The 23387-nt window shown below is 37.5% G+C and overlaps 1 protein-coding gene across 1 annotated transcript in view; it reads right to left on the bottom strand.

The window, feature by feature from the left end:
* DGKB (diacylglycerol kinase, beta 90kDa) overlaps positions 1-19136 on the bottom strand; it is a 327543-nt gene extending 308407 nt beyond the window's left edge. The window contains exon 1 of the mRNA XM_010577640.1: positions 19067-19136. Coding sequence (XP_010575942.1) covers positions 19067-19136 — 70 coding nt within the window. The remainder of the gene's footprint in view (positions 1-19066) is intronic.
* Between the last annotated feature and the right edge of the window lie 4251 nt (positions 19137-23387).

Genomic DNA, 23387 nt, shown 5'->3' with positions numbered 1-23387 from the left:
AAAAAGCTCTCAAAAATGCTATATCACTTACAAAGACCTTAAAGAATCTAAAAGTATGATCTAATCATTTTCCAAGTTTCCAGAGACCTTAACTTTCTGATCTAAAAGGATGACTTCCTTTTCAGAATAAAGATACTCCATCAAATGCTCTCTACATGAGGAAAAAAACCCAACATAACAAGTTAATATTAGAGCATCCAGAAATAGGAAATGACAGTCGCAAGCAGAACCTTAACTTTTCCCAAACTTTTTTTATTCATCGTTAACTTGCAGCTGAACATTAAGTATTGAAATGTAGTAACATGTTAATAAAATAGTTTGATTTTAGCAAAGATAAAGAGGCAAGAGGATGATTAGAGATAAATTCATTTAAAAACCTAGGGAACAGACTAGCTGAGAGCAAGCTACATACCAATTCCTATGGAGTTACATTCCAAGTAAGTGGAAGAGCAAACCATCTGTGAACTTTTTGACTCAACTGCCTTATGGAGATCAGGCTTATTAAGCATAGCTTGCCTTGCTGGTTCAGGAAAAAATGAGAAAAAGGAAAGTTGGTTGATTAAGTGTAAGACATCAGAGAGTGCAAAGGAAAGAAAAACAAAACTAGACTTCAGAGCTTTGTCAAACAACAGTAAAAGAAAACACTTTAGACTTTTGCCTTGCTTTTCAAGATGGGCTCTTCCTTTCCTGTGTTATATCCTGTTTCAGACTTAGAAAAAGCAAAACATTTGAATACCTATATTGTAAAAAAGCTGCTCTAGAACGTTTTAACCCAAGGAATCTATTCTTGAAAAAAGACATTGGAAATCCTGGAGCCTGCCAGGCCTGCAGTAAGTGCAATACACAGTAGACAGTATCTTATGAAAAGTTCTAAGGCATTTCATCTCAAGGAATGATAAACCCCAACGTCTATGAGGATAAGCTGAGAAGTATGGTTTTCCTTAAGCAATGGTACCATGCTTTATTAGAGCCTATCATATGTTTTAAATACTACTGTATAGACAAACATAAAACAACTGTAAAACCAGAATTTACTGAATGCTATTTAGCAGGTAACATGCTTCCCTGACATATACGATTAACAATACATATAGGATATGTAATTTTTACTTGGCCTTTAGGATGATCTAAGATGAGCTGTTCCACTCCTCCTGCAGCCCCAGCCCCATATGTTCTTCTTCATTCTCTTACAAGGTAAATTCTCTTAAAAGGTAAATTTTGAAGCTTGGATGGGATCTCCGATTAAATACATAAGAAAACTGTAGCCACATTTATGCTCAAGTTTCTTACAGAACAATGACTTGGTTTTGTTCTAATGCTTTTCTGACATTGTGTGCTCTTCGTAAAATAAAGCATATCCCAGACTGTGCATTAAAAAAATGACAGAGAATAAATTACTTACTAGCTTCCAATATGTATGAGATCATGGCTTCAAGATAAGTCATATAATAAAGACCCAGTCTCCTGAAAGTAGTGAAGCACAATCCTCTGCACCACTAAGAAATATGCCAGACCCTTGTCAGAATATCTCAAGCTTAGTGTCACTCACAGATAGCAAACCAGAGAATAAATTCATGTAAGTCACACTAAAATAAAGAATTTATGATGTACACCCCTTTTCTGTGTCTTCTAACAAACTCTAAATCTGGAAAAACAACAACACACAAGATAAGATATGGATATGAATATAAATAAAACGACTAGACAGGAGGATAACTTATTTTAGACAACAAAGTAAAGGTTGATATTTTTGAAGCTGCCTTCAGAAATCAGATCACCCAAATCAAAATCCTAAAGCAACACAGAAATCTCTAATGATTTTAATTACATTTAAATGTTATATTTAATGTAAGACTGTGCAAACTATTTGCTTTTGTCGCATCAAAACAACCCAATAACATTTTTTGTCGAAATTTCCTTTGTTAAAAAGAAAACCAAATACTTCAGTAGATAACATATTCCAATAAACATGATATTCATATTCTTTGACAACCAGATTTCACTTTATTATTTTCCCCCAAGTAAAATATTGAAGTATTTAATTCTGTAAGCACCCAAATATTTCGAAAGGAACACCGCAATGTTTTATTTCAAAAGAATTTGTTGTTCTGTGTGCCTACAAATGGCACTATTATGTAAAGACACTCTGATTAGCTTGAATCAGACACTGGAGGAATTCTAGAGCTCCTGAAATAAATGAAAATAGACTCCAGCTGTGCTGCTGCACCAGTTTACTGCTCATTTCTAGCTGAGGAATCTTTACACTACACTGCAAAGTACAGCACAAGCATGTTGCTTCTCTGGGAAATTCCCAAACATGACAGCCTTTTATTCTTGTAAGAAGATCCAAGTCAGCGTCCATGACACAGGTACACACACAGAGCCGCTTTTGGTTCTATGCAGGCTCTCGGTTTCACTCATGAGCATTCATTCCTTTGCCAAACAGGGTCATAAGGATGGCCTTAAGCATAAGCGGAGAGCTGTTTGTATGGGGACTGGACAGGGCACTGCTGCAAGAGGATGGTGGAGAGATGAAGGGGGGAGGATGTGAATTCCAGCAGGGAACGCGTGGAAATAGGGACACCTGTCTGAAAGGGGCAGGGGGGACAGTTGCTAACTGCTGCTGAGAGCATGAATGAGGAGGACAGCCTGCAGGCAGCCGGAACTTCTCAAAAGCTCAACAAAGCAACATGGCTGTCAGTGCTGGACTCGTGCTGCGTACAAAAAATACACCATTTTCCTGCTATCAGCATTCAAGTCATTCCCCGGAAACTTTAATCACAAATACAACAATGTGCATCATATGGAGTTAATTGTAACCACATAAAAGCTGGAAAATCAGAATGAAGGCTTCCCATTCAGCCTGCTGTGTGTCCTGTGAAGGCATGGAGCACTTTACAAAGATCAAGAATCGACTTCTGTCCAATTTTAAAGAGAACAGCTATAATTCAAGTTGTTCAAAAGCTTGCATGTGATTCAGTAGATAATCTGAGTACAGGAAAACAAATACATTTTTTTGTAAAGTATTACTTCTTACCTTTCTAAGAACACAATGAATGAATTCTTTCACTGGAAGAATACCATATACTTTTTTATTCTCACCATACCTTCTTCCCGGTTCTGTAGCTTCTCTCTTTATTCCAACCCTCACATAAACCCTTGGTCATTTCATGCATACTATCTTGCTTCCCATTAAGCCTTCTTTCCTCTTTGTCTTTATTTTATTTTATAAAAGATTTCTCCCATCTTCTTAATTGCTACTGCTTTTTCCACCTGTGCTTCCTAACTACTTCTTTTATTCCTGATAGCTACATAACTTGCAATCTTTTAATCAAAATAACTAGCTAATGAAAATCAGACTTTATCTGCCTCCTTGTTCATTCTCCATGTTTGTACTTGATCTGCACCATTTTTTAAGGCAAAGGATTCATGTAATTTTAAAAATCTACGATGTTCTCACTATGATTGAAAATAGAGAAAGCATGATAAAATGAAATGGATGGTCTTTTCAGAAGAAATACTGATAATGAATTAATTTCATAGAGAACAGTGATGCATACCCTGTACAAATTAACATTGTTAAAGCAAGATTTATTTTTTATGAGTCAGGAAGATTTAGGATTGTCTCAGTTTTTTCAAAACTCCAAAAGCAGACTGCAAAAAAATGCTTAGAAGTTTTAAGACACTATTTGAATTTCCAGACCTGCAAATGGAAATGGAGCAGAACATTCTACATTCCCCTAAAATTACTATTAGAATTACTAGTTCAACAGCATTACTGCATAAAATTTGAAAATGCAACTGGATGCCAACCGAAAGAGCAGTATGACAAAACCTCAGCTCTGATAGCAAGCTCCAAAGCTATCTACTGATGGCCATTTGGCAATAGCTGGGAGTACACACTTTTACAAAGCTCCATCAGTCACTTAGGTTATGCAGCATAAACTACTAGACTTTTATCTGAGACTAAATATGTATAGTGAGGAAGAAAACCAAACAACTCTAGAATATGTCTGCAAAGAAAATATTTTTTTCAGAATTATATTAAAGACCATTACTTACACTAAATTGAAAGCCAGTATCAGTAAAAGTGGGAATCTCTCCTGGTGAACTGTTGTTTCATGAAGATTAGGACAAGACTGATATCCTGCATAACTATTAAGACTAAAAACTAATAAAGAAAAAAAATGCATAACAAAAGTAACAAAAATCTGCTTCATTCTCCTTCTTTTGTGAAAGTGATGAAAATGTTTCCCATTTCTTCCATCTGTTTTGTTTTTACACAACAACAATTATTGGTTTGTTAATAACTAAACAGGTGGGAGAAATGGGAAGCACTTTCATCTCTTTCAAAAAAGAGAAAGAAAATGAGGTAGAATCCAATCCTCAAAACCAAACAGGGCATTGAGACAGCACTTATGGAAAAGACTGAGCACATAAACACAGGCATTTAGTAAAACAATGCAGAAATCAAATCCCCAGAGATGCTTCTCAATCTATAAAACAAAGCAGATGATCAACTCTTCTAAGCTAAAACTAGTTGAGAACTGTGGGTATATGTTTTTTTCTTATTATCACTCATTTATTTTTGAAAGATAAAGGTATGGGTATGCGGTCTGTAAGAAGCTTGCCCTAAAAACACGAGAATGCTATTAGAGACAAGTTCATAGTGATATATTAGCAGTCTGAATAAGAGCAGCACTTATAAAAAGTCACCTGCTGTTATATACAGGACTAATCACGATTAAAAACCCTAACAGTTTGCCTTAATCACCACCTCAGAACACTAATACTACTCTTTGGCACTATAATTTGTGTAGCAGCCAGCAGTAAGTGAACGCAACTTCGCTATCACTGGCAGCGTGAGCAGCAAACCTGTATGAACAAAGCTCTTGCATATCCCTGGTTGCTACTACATGACTCCTGAAGGGGAAAAACATGATATGACAAATTCTTTCTGCATGGGACAGAACAACTTTCTGTACATATAATATCTCAGGTGGGCACTGCAATCCAATAAAATGATTCCTTACCTTAAATAACATCTTTCAGGATAAAGTCGATGTATACATCAACTGCGAAGTTCAACATAACAAAAATGCAGTGACATGGTATGTTCCTTATTCATTAACCCAAGTTATTTAGAGCAGTTTATGCAGCTTTGTTCACTAGAAGCAACACAACACTCAATGAGATTTGACTCAGTTTCAAGCCAAAGACTTTCTGTAGTGCAGAGACCATATTGTTAGTTTCCAGTAAAATAATTAAATGGAGATGTGATTATAACCCATTGTGCATAATTATGCAAAATTTGGCATTGCTTTTTATGTCAAGACAGACCCTGAATAAAGATTAACATATTTGTGCCTGGAACACTTACAAAATTTTTCAGATGCATGCCTCCCAGGGACAGAATGCTAAGCTGCAGATATGACTGGATTTGTTTGGGGGGTTTCATTTTGTTTTGTTTGAGGGATGGGAAGGGATGGAGTGTTATTAGCCAAAGATGCTACACAGGTTCTGTGGCTAGATAACAAAATGAGGGTGGAAAAAAAGAGGGGGAAAAAAAAAAAGAAACTCGGGTTCTTATGAAAGCTGTTAATGGCAGTAAAAATCATGAAATTTAAAGTAAACTTATTCAGGTTATTTTTAAAAACATGAGATTAGATAATTTTAAGCTTCAATGCGTACACAGAGCCACAAAGTATTTACCTTAAGAGCAGAGTCTGTCTTGGAGAGTTTGCAATTTGAAGAGCAGCTTAGCAGACCTACATAATCAGTCATTACCTCTCTATAATGCTATTAGAAGGAAGTGCTACTCTGGCACTTGCTTCTTGAAACCTAATCCAGAAAAACTTCAGTGCATGCTTTAATTTAAGCACACAGTTACACTGGGAAATACTTCAGAATGTCTTTTTGTACCATTTGGGACAACTTAATTATATTTTGTCATTCTTTCTGTGAATTCCTTAAACTCCCAGAATCCTCTTAAAGCACTGATAATTTAAAATTATATCATAGCATCATACACGGTTTGGAGATATCATGGTCCTCTTTGGAGGTATCACATTAGACCATAGATTAAATAATGAGCTTGGACTTGATGAGCAACATGACAAGATTCATTGTGTCTGAAGAAAAATACAAAAATGCAGTTCTATACTTAAGACAAAACAAAGGAATATGAAATGGGTCAGTTTTCCTCTAACTGTTAGCTAATTCCTAATTAACTAACATCTTAGCTACTAAAATAATTCTGAATGAATAATCATTCCTGATTTATTGTAGAATAAGAGCACCTCCAAAGGGAACACAAGTGGCTTATTTCAAGTTCTTGTGTGAGTACTTATTTGGATTTATCCTCAGCCAAAATTAGCTAAGTAAGCAGTCAAGCTTTAGAATAAAAAATAATAGCACTTGTGCACATTTTCACAGATTTTAATAAGGAGTTTATAGAAAAACTTCTACAGGGCTTTCTACAGAAGACAGAATATTTATCTCAGAGTAATTTAAATCATTGTTACAAGATAAAATTGGGCTAGTCGCTAAGGTTCTACTTGAATTCTTTTCCTTCTGCCTCCGGTCATTCCTCTCAATCTCACTATTTGTTTCTTCCCCTTCAGGACTTTCATCTTTTTCACCCCAGGAACTCTGAATCTCCTATATTCATGCTGGTAAAATGGTATCATTACTGTCTATTTGTAACCTTAGTTCAAAACTAGAGTAATGTACTTATCTTGCCGGTCACTCTTTTTCTTTGCATCTCTTCAATTTGCTTTCACCATCTCTAGTATCATTTTAATAATTTCTCAAACTCCTAGGAGCCTATCCAGTACTGAAGTGCCTCTGTTCAATAAAGCACTCAGACACAGAATTAGTATACAAACTGTCTTCCCCTCCTCCTCTCATAACTGTCTAAAATTTTCACCATGTTTCCTTCCATTCATTTCAACCTTTACAATATATAGACTCTTATAGAAAATAGACTATGCTTTCTTCCAAAGTAGTGATGTCAATAATGACTGCCAGGGTCTTTAATTAGTCTATTCTGATACAGGTAAGGATGCTAGATTCTGTCCCATCTCTGTAGTGAATTTCAAACATAAATAACATATTAAAAGTAGAAATGGCTCTCTACTTAAAAGAAAACCCAACCAAACAACAACAAAAAAAACCCACCAAAACAAAACCAACAACAAACAAGCAACAGTTAAAACATTTTAAAGCTATTTGGTATTCCTTCATGAATGAAAACATCTACTATTAGGCCAGTTAATTCTGGGAAATACATTCTTCAAAACAAATTCATTATCACTAACTATTGTTACTGCTACAATTAATTTGATTGTCTCAATGCAAATTATTTATAGACTTTTATGTGGAAAATAAAATCAAGAATTTATATTTTTAGAAACTATGCAAGAAAATATTATATTGTAATTTAATCACAAGTTCTTTTCTCAATATTCCATACTGGTTTTAATAAAATTAGAAATTATAAACCACACTAAATCTGACAGTTCTAAAAACAAATGTAGCAATCAGTAGTGTCCTCGAAAAGCCATTACATTTTGCAATGCAGCCAACAAAACTATGCAGTGACACCCACTAAAAATCTTCCAAAACCACACAAAAAGCAATATATTTTTAGTGCTTGAAAAAACAATGAAAACATACATAATTATAAGCACATTTAAAATTTCTGCTTCTTTTAATTGGCAGAAGACAAGAGAGGAATGCAATCCAGGGCCCTTCAACCCCGACAAATGGTACAGGGAGAGAGACCTTCTGACACCATCAGGCAGCCCTAAGCCCACTCTTCTTCAGAGGCCTCTGACTCTTGATTTGAGCCATCAAGAGCAACCTATCTCCTGTTCTCATGAGCAACAAGGAAGGCAGCTTTGGCTCTCCTTTCTTCAGAAACCCAGGAGAGGCAGAACAGTGTAAGCAGTAACTCTAATAGCAAAGTATATTTTTTCAGTGGATGAGCTTTCCCCTTCTCTCTTCAGGCATATGAAGCTTTGCTGGGCCGAGGGGACCCACCACAAGCTACTGGTTCTTTGAGTTCAAATCCCATAAAAGCAAAGAGGGATCATCCTTTCTCTCAGAGCTATTTTTTTCAGTTTGTCTGATGAGTCATGGATTGTCATCATTTGAATTACACTTTCAAGCTTTTCTATAGAAACACAAGGACTAAAAATACATGCTTTTAATGAGAGCTGAGATTCTGCCACAGTCACATGGCTCCCCAATTAGCCCATTCTCCCTTTGTTTTGTTTCTTCAAGGCTTGGTGAACTGTAATTCTGTTTGTGACATCAGGCTCATTTCCAAAGCAACCAACTGAATTATCCCCCAAATCTTTGTAATGGGGAATAAGCAATAGGAACAGATGAACTCTTAAGAAACAAAAGCTTCTCACTGTTTACATGCAAATGACCATGGAAACAACCAAACAATAAAGGAAAAGAAATATGGAAGATACATAGAAACACAGGAAATGTAACAAAGGCATAATCAATGTTTATACATTTTACAGTATACAAATACATGTTCAGTAATTTTATGACCATATCTCAGATTTGTAGTAACCTCAGTATCTGTTCAACACCAGTAACAGCTGATGCTGCAACACCAGGTGTTAATGACTGGCAGTGTATATCTGTGCAGCTTCAATTCTAGAAAGAAATAATTATTTCTGACAGAGGAAACGGAAACCAAGGTGACATGACACCATTTGCCTTTCAGGATTCTAAGACAGGAGGTATCGCTGCCAGCCACCGCACACCATGAATCGCACAGCCACAGAAACTTGCGAACTAGGGTTTCTATTTTGGACTTTGTAGGAACTCTTTAGATTTGCTTCTTGCAATGATATCCTTGAAAATGGAAATGCATAGTCATTGACTTTTCCCCTAAAGACTTACTCATAATTCCCTTCTATTGCAACAAAGGCCCAGCATTTGGGAGCCTGACTATATTATTTAAGAACCATGGATCTATGTGCATGTTTAAGAGTTAACTCAAGCCCTGATACTATTGACAGTGCTAGAGCTCTGACTAACTTAAACTTTCCCAGACACCTGAACAGCCACTACGCCCTCAGTGGAAACACTGGAAACTTAGCAGCATATTCTAGAAAATAATATAATTATCCTAAAAATAAAGGTCAAACACTATCCAGTCTCAGCACAATCAATTCAATATCTGTACTGTATTGAACAACCATGTTTCACTGCTCAGTCAGACTGAATACACATTACAAATTTCTCCAAGTGTTGAGATTGCCTTCTCTCCCCCATTCTCCTGGATTAAGCTGATGTGCAAGATGGTTGCAAGTAAATTACCAACTTCTAGCGAGGCCAGCAAGTGCTCTTGATGATGGGACAGTGTCCTATTCATCACACAGCAAGCATGGCCAGTTCCTCTCTGTGCTCAAATGATGGATTTGTAATAATAACAGCATTTTCTAACAGTATTTTATCTTTTGAGTCTGGGATCAATGCAACTTGGTACTATCTAACAGGTTGCATTGATTTTTTTCCTTCTCTAATTCCTCTAACATTTCTTCCATATGAGATTTAAATAGGTGCAAAACTTTTAGACTTTCACTAGCTTTCCTAAAAAGGACAAATAAAGTGCATTAGCACTAGCACAACTGAGACCATTTGTTCCATAATACTTTTGTTACCCCTAAATGAAAGTTGCAAGTTTCTGAGCCATTGTATTTTTGACGCTGCCACTCAATCATTCAGGAAGGAGAAGCAGCTCTTCAGGACAGTAATTGAAGCTAAAAACAGCTGGTGCTTCACTGAACTTATCCTACTCTGGACCAATTTTTCAGCATCTTTAAAAAAGTTGAATTACAAGTTTACTCTAAAGGCCTATTGCCTTCTCTGCTTTTACTACATGGAGTAAGTCTCTTTCTGTTATGATATATGACCGCTTGCTAGAAGTCTCCACTCAACAGCATGAAACAGCAACAGTAGTCTTGCATTTTGCTGGCTATAATCCCCTTATATCAGAGCTCCCAAACAAGTCAGATACTTCTGGGAGCATCCTTTGTCCTGCAGAGGAATAGGGGATATCACAAACAGCAGAGTACGTCCCAATTTGCCATCTGATACTCAAAAATGCATACAAATTCACTATTTTCCTCTCTTAAAACATGTCTCCCTGCAGCTGGCATATGAAGTTTCTTGCAGTAAGAAAGAATGTGAGAATCCCTGAAATTAGCTAAAACATTAACATAATACTGTAATAAGATACTCAAAAAGTCACTCAATGTCACTTTACTTTGTGCCATTACTGTGTACAATTCAAGTAAAGTTCTACAAAAGCCATTAGTTCCTAAAAGATTATTTTAAGTTAGAATACATAGCAGCCTGAGAGGAACTGAAAGGACTCAAATGCATTTGCTTTTGTCATGAAATAAAATAACTCCTGAAGACTTTGATAGACCCTTTAGTCAAAGTAAGGAGGTCAGCACGCTCTTCTGCATTGTCCCTTTCTCTAAATAGCCTATTGTACCTTAAACAAGTTGGATGCCCTTCTTCAGTATGGGCATGGAAGCAGGAAACAAGTTCTGCATACACCCCAGTATCCCACCTGATTGCCATGAGAAGGTTCCTCCTTACACACAGTTGTGGACAGAGCCAATATGCCACTGTTTACCCTAGACAGGTTAACTGGAGAATTGACTGGCTTCTGTTTGGGTAAAAACACAAAGTGTTTGTAGTCATTAGAAAGCCCACCTCAGAGATCCAGATCATACTGTATTACTGTATGTTTGTCAGCTTTTTTCCTTCAGAAATGCTCAGGTTATCATACTTACCTTACATTCTCTTCAAGACCTAACACAGAATTCCTGATGAGAGAAAGGAAAGAAATCCACTAGTACCTCTGCAGCTGACATTGGTGCCCAGCTCTCCACCCCCCACAACAACTTCATCTATGAAACAATCTTCAGAAGCCAAATCCTAACTATGACTGGTTAAACAAAAAATAAATTCATAAAGTTGTATCTTTTCTATTCTGGATTTCAGTCTAACACGAGTCATAAAGCTGGATCCAATATCCTCATTAGTGCAGACTGTATATAACCACGTTCCTTTGGACAGAGTTCAGCTTTTTTAGGAATAAATCTGACTAGAGCCTAAGCCTATCAGATACAATATTTCTATCCCATTTTCTCTGAATTTGTACAACACAGGAATGTGCACCAGGGATTTAAATTCACAGATCTTAAGAAAAAAATTACAGTGTTGTATCAGTAAACATAGTTCACCTCTCAGAAGAGCTAAAGCAAGTGCCCCACCAAACCCTTGAGTAGGACTCCAATTTCTCTCAGTCAGATTTTTAGTCCCCAGTCACAGACTCAGAATTAGAATTCAGCCTCCATGAATCATCAACTGGCCCCTTCTTCTGGCCACTCCATTCCCAACAGGCCTTGCATGCAAAAAGTGAATCTCTCACTAGACCCATTATCCTCCATGAAGTTCTCCAAGTGCATGGGATATCATACAGGCAGCATAGCAGACTCCATCTTTCAGCCAGTCTGACAGGCTCTGACAAAACTTTGAGAACTTAATTTCCTCCATCTTTACTAACAGCAGTAGAAACACCATACTCTTAAAATCCAATACTTGGGGTAAAACTATTCTCAGTAATCACTAGCAATTTTCTCTCTCCACTTTCCAAACAGTCAAAAATAGCTGGTTTTAGCAACCTGTATTCTTTGATGAGGCCCATTCCCTCATTAGAACTAGCACAATTCCATGTGGCACTAGAAGCCTGGGACCCTCTGAGAGATTGCATAATGGCCCATAGCTGCTGGTGACCAGCTGCCACATATATGAAGCACCCTGCAGGTTATCATTTATACCCATTGTAAAAGAAAATCTTTTCCATCTGTGAGGGCCACAGAATCAAGCCTCTAGCAAATTAATTCTGGACCAAAACTTCTGCTGGCCTTCCTGTTTCTCTTCAGAGATCTTTTTCACAAGTTCCTCCTTCCTGTTCCCCCATAAAATTCTTACACTGTCTAGTTCTTGCAGTAGCTATTGATGCTACATCAAAAGATGCTGCAGCTGCTGATGCTGTTCCTGTTCTCACAGCCATTTCAGTCACACTCCAACATCTATTTCTATCTTCAGGCTGTGACAGTCTGCCCGAGTTCTCCTCCACCAGCCTGGGAAAAAAATCACTGCCAAAAGTTTTGCAAAAAGTCTTTTTCAGGCTTTTTCCTCAGGGCACATTTTGTTGACAAACTGAAAAGGACAACACAAAACCAAGCTATTTCCCCAGAGTGCACATGCTGCCAGAGCTCAGAAGCCTTTTCCTCCGCCTCTCTCCGCCTACTAAGGGAAGGGCAGACATTCCTTCTTTTAAAGCCTAGCTGAATCACGAAACGGTCTTGCCTTAACTGCTTCCAATCCCTTCAATATTTTCTCACTTGCTTTTGAAGCAGGATCCTCTAAACTCCTCTTAACATATAATTTGGACTACAACAACCATAAAACTTTATTTAATAAAAAGGAGATACAAAATTCATTTAATAAAAAGGATACAAAAAACCCTGTCCAAACTAATCAAACTTACCATACCGATAATAATCACAATGAAGCTGTTTATATTGTTTCTCCCTAATGTCCTCGCAATTCAGGCTGCTGTTAGAGTAGTACAGAACTATCCATATATACCTGGTACTATACAGTCTAGAAGGAACAGTCTCTGCCTGAAAAGTCCTGTATGTACCTTACACTATGCAGTGACATTTTTATGCAGAAAAAGCCCTGCAACTTTTCCCACTTCTTTCCCATTGCCAGCATTGATCATGAAATCTAAAGAAAAAAATGAATTATATTCTCTTGAGTGCATGTATTTCCCTAGAATCTTCAGGATTTGATGTGGGCTACATTACTGTCGTTGTTATTGTTATTATTACTATTATATAATGAGCATAACAGTTAGTTCTCTTTCTTTTCATGTATTCTTCTGAGGCATTTTAAAACCAGGCAAAGATCTAATGCAAAATATTTTCTACTATTCTCTCTTCAGAATAAGAGGAGAGAGGAGATTTTTAACTTGACTGGCAAGGAGGACACAGAGGAACTCTCTTTGGAAATAATTATTCTTTCAAAAACCACACATATGCATATTAACTGCAAAGAGCCAAGTATTAGATAATATGCTCTTTGAATTCTAGAAATACACTTTTCTTCTTTTTAAAGTAATATTTAAACTGTTCCAAAAAATTCATTTGAAGCCCCAAATTATTTAAGTATGGCAAGCAGAGGAAGAAGTGTCTTAAATTGGAAGTATAAAGTTGTCTTGACTTGAGCTATAAAATAATTCAGTAATTTACTGGGAGATATTCACTTACTATTAAGTTCTGAGTGTCGCTTAAGAGGGAAATATTTTGTGATTAGGAATAAGTGGTAGAGAACTCATTCTCCTTTGCTGTTCAGTCACATTTACGGAAATTGGGAAAAGCTGGTATGTATTCAGGAAAGAAATTTTACATTCAGGGTTTGTGTTCACCAGACAATACACTTGGATAAAGCTGAGAATCATACTATAAATATGTGATGAAGAAGACAGGCAGACAAGATGTGGTAGGAAATTCTCAGTGGGATACCAAGGACAGTACCTGCACACAGAGCTAGCAGTAGGCTTTGGTGGTTTAACTGTTAATTCCAAGAATAGACAGGCTATCATCAAGCTGACAGACTAATTAAAAGCAGAACTACGCTGAACTGGAGCAAAGTGTCTTTCAGTTAGAAAGTGGAAAGTACATGTCCCTGTCAGAGCACTAGAATCCACGTGAGGAGTTCAATAGGCTTTACAAAGTGAAAGATCTATACATCTACCTTGGTGACTAAAAAGGGATTTAAGCTAAATTCAGACCTCAAAGCCCAGGACAGCTGGATCTATAATGTCCACACTCGATCAGCTATAGTTCCGCATATATAAAATTTCTTTACATGACTAAAGTCAATTGATGCAGAAGAGAAGCAGCTCATCTAGATGCCTCCTGAGTTCTGTTACAGTCTAAAGATAAGAAGAGGCACTTAGTTTGTCTCTTGGAACCTGGGTTGACACATTCTTCTGCTATTCTCAGAAACCATAATACTTGCATACGTGACTGATTTCAGCAAAGTCTGGCAGCAACAGTCATCTTCATAAAACAGGTGGAAGTGAGACAGGCTTGCCTTCTGGTTGGGGGAAAGACCAAGGACATGGGTTCAAACTGAGCTTCAACCTCAAAAGACTCAAACCCAAATCCCTCACTCCTACAAGTATGCCCTGTCTGCTATGCAGTAAGATAGTCTGGGTTACCATCCCTTCCAATACTGGATCAAAACTAAGGCTATCAGACCAGAAAGGTGGTGTGTGCTTGTGTGGAGGGTAGCGGCTGGGGGTGTCACACAAGTAAAACACTATCCCACTCCATAGCCAGCTTAGGTTGAGGGGATTCAGCTTGAGAAGTGAACACTGCAAGGGTTTTTTCTGTCTACTAAGTAAATATGCAAAACACCAGCAAATGCATTTTAAAGAGAATATTTTCTGGGTGGACAGGCACACGAAATGCAGAACACTGACTCCTCTCCTGAAAACAAATGAGCAAACTTCCTTAACCAAATTTACTTAGGCTTCAAAGAGAAGCAGAAATCGAAATACACCCTGTGCTTAAAGCTTCCTATTGGTAGTGCAAGGCACTTCAGCACACCCCCTCTTTGGGCTCACCTGCTAAAGGTATTTGTTTTGCACCACCAATAGTAGATGCTGTGAATCATCAACACTTGGTATTTGAGCATGGCAATATGATATAGAGGTGTAAGTGTGAACTCTGAATTCTACCTACTGAGCTCAGGTCATTCTAGTGCACTCCTCTCTAACTGTTTAAGAATTTATTTACGTATTCTTTTTAATTAAGCCTTTACTATTCAACTTTACCACTTTTTATTTGCACACCAAAATGTGTGTACACTAATATATCAGAAAAAACTCTTTCTGTAGGTCTTACCGGTTGAAGTGCTGTACTACTTTCTTTCAGCCTTATGCATATCTTACTACCAAATACCTGCATAAAGTGATTCAGACTAAAAAATAATCCAATGTATGTTTGTATAATGAACTTAAAAGAACAGTTCCTTTCATATTTCAGCCTGCTGCTGTATTGGGTTTCCATGGCAATGTTTTGATAGCAGAGGGGCTACAGGGGTGGCTTCTGTGAGAAGATGCCAGAAGCTTCCCCAATGTCCGATAGAGTCAGTGCCAGTCAGCTCCAAGACGGACATGCTGCTGGCCAAAGCTGAGCCCATCAGCAACAGTGGCAGCACCTCTGTGATAACATATTTAAGAAGGGAGGGGGAAACTGCTGTGCAACAGCAGCTGAAAGAGAGGAGTGAGAATATGTGAGCGAAACAGCCCTGCAGACCCCCAGGTCAGTGAAGAAGGAGGGGGAGGAGACGCTCCAGGCGCCGGAGCAGAGATTCCCCTGCGGCCCGTGGTGAAGACCATGGTGAGGCAGGCTGTCCCCCTGCAGCCCAGGGAGGTCCACAGTGGAGCAGACATCCACCTGCAGCCCAGGGAGGACCCCACGCCAGAGCAGGTGGGTGCCCGAAGGAGGCTGTGACGCAGTAGGAAGCCTGCGCTGGAGCAGGGTCCTGGAAGGACCTGTGGCCCATGGAGAGAGGAGCCCACGCTGGAGCAGGTTTTCTGGCAGGACTTGTGACCCCATGGGGGACCCACACTGGAGCACTCTCTGCCTGAAGGACTGCAGCCCATAGAAGGGACCCATGCCAGAGCAGTTTGTGAAGAACTGCAGCCTGTAGGAAGGACCCACGTTGGAGAAGTTCATGGAGGACTGTCTCCCATGGGTGGGGTGTCACTCTGGAGCAGGGGAAGAGAGTGAGAAGTGACAGAGCAGCTTGGTGCACAACTGGTGTCCAGCCAAGTTCAACTCACCACAGTTGTACAAAAGTAATTCTGATTTCAGTGACCTCATTAAGTAGATGTGACTACCAGCCACTAAGGGGACGATCCAAAGTCACTGACATCCAAGGTAGACAGGTTTTTGGGAGACTATACTCTTTGTTCCAGTACTCACCTTAGGCCTGATTCAAACTAAAATAGGGATTACAGATATTGAATTTTGTAAATTCAAGAAAGTGTATCTGTTAAAAATTTCCATAGTTAAAACTATGTTGTAATTTAGGTAAGATTTATGAAGTAAAGTCTCTACACCAAACTGAATGAGAGGCAGAGCAAATGACAGCCCCACATATCAGCAAGTGAGTGGAAAATAAATCACTCTGCTGTGAATTCCCTACTGTATTTTGGAGTCCTTCAGTAAAACCCACTCCTCAACATGAGGCAAGGTTGGGTGCTCATCACCACTACTTGTTGGTGGGCAACTGCCACAAAGTCAAACCTCCCTACAGTGTTACCTTCTCACACCCAGATCCTCTCTCCTTCCTGCAGGAGACCCACTGGTACCTCAAGACACATGCTGGACAGAAGTGTGCAATGCCTTTTTTTTTTTTTTTTTTTTTTTTTTAAATAAATCAAACTCTACCAAGCCGGCCAAATTCTACTACAAATTTGGTGATTTTCAGTTCACCATCTTGCCATGTTCAACAAAGATAATGAAATACCAAAGCAATAATATACTCAAACTTCATGAAATTCCACATAATTTAATTACTATATAGTAATGAGTAAAGGCATCTACTGTCACATTTTGTATCTCTGCATGTTAGATAAAAATGTACCAAATTCAAAAATGTTGGATCCAATTAACTATTTTTTTAAAAAATTGCATTTTAATGTGTTAAATCACACATTTAAAGATACTGCTATTCAGCCACTTAGCAAAATTAAATTGAACAGCTCAGAAATTCAAAATAAGGTCCATATCTGGGTTATATTCCCTTGACATTACACATCAAAGTCTACACACCATTAACAATTCTTTTTCTAATTGCCTCAGAAATTGAACTACTTATACAAAGATGCATCACATTTCACATTTTCAAACAAGTAACATCCTTCCATTCCAGAAAAGCAGAGGAAGCTTGAAAGACACCATGTCTTTCTTTTATGTACACACACAAACCTGAACACAAACAAATACAGCCAATTTCACCAAACACTTTATCCCGATACCAATAGTTCTATTAAAGCAATGGCTCTCAACGATGGTGTGTGCAAGAAGTGCTGGAGGAGCAAAGGGGAGCACAAAGAAAAGGAATATATTAAATGCCTTTTTCCCCCTTAAGGAAGATGACAAGTATTTTGGCAAACGCTGCATTGAAGGCTTAAATTATAAGAATGCATACAAAAAACCCAAAACAACACAACACATAACTGTTCTATCTCTCTCTATATATCAGCAGTCTTCAGTTTCTGGTATTGAAAAAATTAATGAAGAATCATTTCAAAATATTTTCCCAGGAAGAAGTAAATATTTTCAGAAGTAAGTTTGTTTTCTTGGGTTTTTTTAAAACTGCTATACTATGTTTACTATCCATTTGGTGATGTAATTTAAAAGAAACAAGCTTACTCATATCAAACATGAAATATAGAATATTCTTTGCAAGGGTCTCTGAAGGCAATGGAACATCAATATAAAAGTTGGATGTGCTCTTTTTAAGCTCCATGTAATTGCATCTTGTTTCCCTTTATTTAATGTTTCTGTGTGTTACATACAAATAAAAGAACTACTAAAAGGCATGGATATTTTCATTTCTCAGACTCATACTAGATCTTTAAGGCCTTCTTATAAGGAGGAGGTCCTAACTGATTAAATACCAGACAGGTTATCGATGTCTTATATTCCACTATGAAATGAGAAACAAAATAGCTCCTTCCCTGGTGACATCATTAAGGATTTAAAGCAGTATTTGGAGCAAATTTCCTTCATCTTTATAGCTTATCCTTTGAGACAAGAAGGTGGCATGGGGAGGAAACATACTTTGTTGATAAATAGAATACATTAAACTATACAGCAATTGTTGTAGAAAACTATGGAACTCAAATACACCTGCTCATGTAAATATTTCTATCCGATTTTTTTTTTTTGGTTCAATGACATTGCATTATATAAAGTACCATTCATGGCTTAACTTGATATCATGAAAATATTATGAATCTCAATCACATTCCAGTGGAATATACCATTAAAGTTAACTCTAATAATCATTTTATGATTATTCTGTTAGATGTCTATGCTGAAATACAGTTAAATATATGCTGTGATGTCATAGGCACAAAAAAAAAAATCCCATCACCAGTCTTCATTTTACCTTATAAGCAAATGTTTCCTTTAGTAATAAATCAAAACCATTCACAAATCATATGAGATTTTCTCAGTTTTTAAAAATATAAATTTAGATTACTAGTCACATTGGAAAACTTCCTAAACATTCTTGACCTTCTCCAGTTCAGTTCTTATCAGGCTTCATAAACTGTTTCCTAAATCTAACTTCTCACATTCAGTATCTTTCCTCTAAGCATGTAATTCTGAGCCATTTAAGTTGCTCAGGCAACTTAAAGTTTTGCCTGAGCAATAACTAAAGAACTGGATCTGTCACAGGACAACTCCTCCTTCACATTGTTTATAGTATTAGAAACATCTTCATATTGAACATCTAGATGTGTTTCTCCTGGAATCTCTGTTTCCTCCATGACTGAGCAAGCCTTCTTTTTAACTACAAACCCCGCTCTAGTGGCCTACGAATTGTTATGGTGAATTTAAGGTGGCAAAGCCATAAAAATATGCTCTCCAAATACCCACAGTCACATAACCCATAGTCAGTCTAGATGGTACCATCATGGATAATGATTGTTCAGTAAAAAAAGAAAAGTTACAGACCCCAACTGATTATTTTTCTTCCCCCTCAAAGAACGTATCTTTAAATTAAAAAACATAAACATAAGCCGTAATTTAACCTCTTACTTGACAGTGAACAATATCAATAACATAATAATATTACATTCTGCATTCAAAATATTCTTAATTTTTAATTAGACAGAAAATCATATATTTTAAAAATTACTTACATTCTGCATATTTCTGAAGCTGAGAGAACTCTCCAGGACTAAGGTTAACCCATTTCTCCTGGCTCGTCATACTGGCAGTAAGGGTCCTTGTTAAATATCAGAAAAACATTCCCTTTGACACAGGTGATATAAGCTCCATAAAGATTCGTAGCTTCAGTTCACAGTGCTTGGAGACTGGAGAGATGGCATCAGTCTACGTGGATGAAGTTTTTGATGCTATGAACTGTTCCCAATGTGTTGGTTCAGTGGTGAGTTACAGCACTGTTAAAAGAAGATCAACTATTAGAAGCATAAACACCAGTTTTACTATGGGAATAACTGTAACAGATAAATATTTCCTTATATTCAGTTTTGCTCGAAATCTTTCCGTACAGTATTTGTCCACAAATAATTTTATATGTATTTCCAAATTTTATTTTTATATTTCCAAATGCTTATGTGTAGCACTGACAATAAAAAATTATCGATTGTTTATGATCCAGTTATATCTGAACACCTTGTGTGTGGCTGTTTCTGTTTTAGTAACAGCCACTGCAATAGTAGGTACTATCTATCAGTAAACTTAGTTCCCTATGATTTTAAAATCGTATCCATATAACCAGGTTTGTATCCAATTATGTTGCTGTACAGCACTGTGTGGCCTTGCCAAAAATGTTCTGAAGCTTCCAACTCCTCATGTCAAAAATGAAATAGATTCTGCAGTTTGGTGAGAAATTCATGAAAGCTATATAAATATTAACTATTCTAACAAAGTAGTAGGGGTTTGATTTCTAGAATGTCACAACATTACTGAAGTCACTACTGAAAATCAAATATAACTGTTGGCACCATTGCAAATCAGTTCAAGAAAAAGAAGATCAAACTGTGGGTGCCATCTCATTCCAATTTTATGCAGTTTCTACCTCTGCAGTACAGACCTTACAAAGGCAATGCATTGCCAACACCACTCCTTGCACAACAGGTAGGATATTTTTCATCTAATTTTAGCCATCTGAAAGTCAGGTATCCAATCCAAGAATGCCATCTAGGGCACTCTCTTTAATCAGCAGAAAGAGACAGGTGGCCCAGACAGCAATTAATCCCTCCAGTTTCAACATAATCTTAAAATGTGATGAATTGCCTTCTTGTGGTATTTATCTTTCGCTATTGATTACACAGGTTGCCTAGATGACAAGTTTAGACTAGAAAGCTAATTTTAGACCTTAAGTGGAATCTCTTTATATGCCTAGCAATGTGTTATTTACAAGGGTCAAATTACAAAAAGAGCAAAGGAAAAATTCAGACCAGAAGAGACAGTATTGGAAAGGGTGCTAAGGAGGAAGATGTTGGCAGCTGGGAAAGGAGAGAAAAAGGAGGAAGATGTCATGAGGGAGGAGGAAAAAAAAAAAAAAAAGATATAGAGTAGCTAGGAACAGAAGCACATGAAAAAAGATACATTAACCAATATAAATAAAACTATTTTTTTTCTGTCTTACTTATAAGTATCATTTCTAGACAAAGAAATTCAGGAAGAAAGACACCTTAGTCCTAGAGCATGCCTTCATTGCTCAGGCCCTTCTTGGTGAATGATTTAAGTATATGTACCTATATGATGAGCAAGTAAGGCTATCTAAATACAGTCACAGACTACTTGGCAGCTGCCTTGTCTTTTCAGAATTCGAACCAGAAGCAATTCCTATGCTCTTCATCTCCTCAAGTTAGAACAGAAAATAACAATAAGTTGGAAGAGGTAAGATCTAGAAACAGTAACTGAACAAATAACAAAAACTAATAGGAGCATGGAGACTGGGATGGAAAAAGCAACATTAATGTGGATAATGTTGGCCAAGTGCAAAGCACATCAGCCCTCAAATATCAGTGAATCAACATCAGTGCCAGAAAAAGAGCAGTAACTACAAAAGCTAAAAGGGATATTCCGTAAGAAAAGCTATCGTTCTGACTTGAGAACCTCAGTCCTCTTATTTACAACAAGAGAAAATAACTATGGTCAACGGGGACATTTTAATCAAATTAGAGATGTTTCATTTCTGGCAGTTGATTAGATTGTATTGAAGAAAGTTTTATTTCTTCACATAGGTATATTTTTCTCATATTCTTGAAAACTGATTAGGTTTTACTGAAAACATTTTTGTATTTGCATAATTGATTTAACAGAACCAAAATTTTCTACCACAGTTACATCCAGTATTACTTTTTGTATTCTTAACTACATTAGCTTCATTACCAGCAAAAGCTGATCTTGCTGAATGCTGTACTGTTAGAGATTATCTCAATTATTTAATACAAATGTTTGTGATAAGGAGCTTACCATTAACATTGGTACCGCTAGGAAGGTAGTAACTGCTGTGCACTCTAAACTGATCTATCTATTCACACGCAATACCTTTAGGTGACCCCTGTCTATGGGGTTTGCTGTACACACAGTACATGGGCAGTGAAAACAGCTGTCTTCCCACTGACTTCCCCTTCTCCAACTTCAGATCTAAATGACCACCTCTGATATCCTTTCCCCTTTACCAGACACCCAGGCTCCACTGCCTACAAACAGTGTGGCAAGAAAAGGTACATGACCTGAATGAGATGACAGCAACGGAAAAATTTAGTCCACAGAAAAGAAGATGTAGTCTGTGTGTAAGCCAGCAGAGTTAGCGTGGAAGACACGACACAGTTTAAGGCTATGTTATTATCTTGGAAAACTCTCCAAATGCAACTTCCTTCCTTTGAAAGGGACGACCGTGGGGATCTACTGGAACTAATTTGCAAAGTTTAATCCTGGAACAGTAATAGGGAGGTAGGCAGTCCTCCGAGGATGGCTAGGTGGTCTTCGGACTGCAGCCAGGTCCTGTACACCACCTCAGTGCATGTGATGCAGGAACACGCAGAAACATAATGGGGAAAATCTTGGTAAAAGGAACCTTACAGAGGCTTCCTTTTTTTTGGTTTCCTATTAAATTCTGCTGCAGGGGAGTCCTAAATAAGGAAAGTTCCTGCTGCCTGCAACCTTTAGTTTTCACAGTTAAACCTGTGGAAGTGGCATTTCCCCATTTTATATAGATAATAATGTAGCTATAAGAAATCAAGCACATTATATAGATGCTGAAGACAACAGCCATCAATGCGTATTTGTGTTATATTACGTGTGCCATTTGTTAAGGTAAACATTGCAAGATCACCTATATCTTATACAAATATCTCAACTTCTGTAGAAGAAAAAATTAATTTACATTATCTTTTTCAGTAGTGTTTAATTTAAATGCATTTCTTTGCACTTTATTTTAGTGTTCTTTCTCTCAGTACTCCAGGAAGGTCATGCAGTGAGAAACCCATACATAAGCACATTAAGAGGAAAGCAGTAACAGGGATAATACTATCACATAGGAAAAAAAAAGAATCTTGAACTAAAACATTAATCAAATGTGCTTGCTGGCAAGCAAAATAAAGATCAGCAGCACTAAATAGATACAGACAGTGATCTGACTTCTCCATGCAGAGATAAATTACTTTGAAGAACATGCTACAGCATACAGATAAAATACATAGGAAGTCAGGTAGGGAACGCATCCACGAAGCCTCTAAAAGTTTGACCTATTCCAGGAAACTTGGATCTGTGCACACAATGCTTAGGCAAGATTCACAGCCCTCTCAACCAGACAAAAAGCAGGCCTTACAAATAAGAGAAATTAGAAACACTACATTAAGAAACCATTCATTTTATCACAAAAAGAATTTAAAAAAAAATTATTCCTCCTCTATCCACTGACTATAATAAGTCTTAGAATTCTAGTCTCCCTTTTATAACATTATATTATATTTATAATATGTTTTTCTTTCTGGATTTGAGAGTTTATTAAGTTTTCTGTCAGGATTCCTACCAGGCCACATACCCAAACTAGGAAGCAAAGCTTTGTTAAAAACTACAAATCAAATTGCTTAGCATTCAGCCAACAATGCTAACAGACTTAGATTTCCAGGAATTCCCCATGCTACTGAAATCCTCAGTTGCTGTACAGAAACCAGGCTGAGGAGTGGAGAAAAGAAAGGAATACACAATGGAGGAAAAAACAAATATAAAGGCACATCCCCTATACACCAGCCTGAGCATTCAAATCATCTCCTTACACCTTGTAAAGTCCTCACTGGAAGGAAAGGGGGGGGGGGGGGGGGGGGGGGGAAATAAATTTTGTCCTACAAAACCAATCAACAATACTGGGTTCAGCTTCGAACTTTGATTCCAGAGGAGGACTATGGCCTGTGGAAACATGTCCATCTTCTTAACCAACCCAATTCCCTCTGCTTCCTCTGAAAGGGAGGAGGGCTTCTT

This window comes from Haliaeetus leucocephalus, unplaced genomic scaffold (assembly GCF_000737465.1).
Source record: "Haliaeetus leucocephalus isolate CR32 unplaced genomic scaffold, Haliaeetus_leucocephalus-4.0 Scaffold566, whole genome shotgun sequence".
Classification (NCBI taxonomy): Eukaryota; Metazoa; Chordata; class Aves; order Accipitriformes; family Accipitridae; genus Haliaeetus; species Haliaeetus leucocephalus.
The sequence above is the reverse complement of the archived record's forward strand: the minus strand, read 5'-3'. Positions and strand labels throughout refer to the sequence as shown.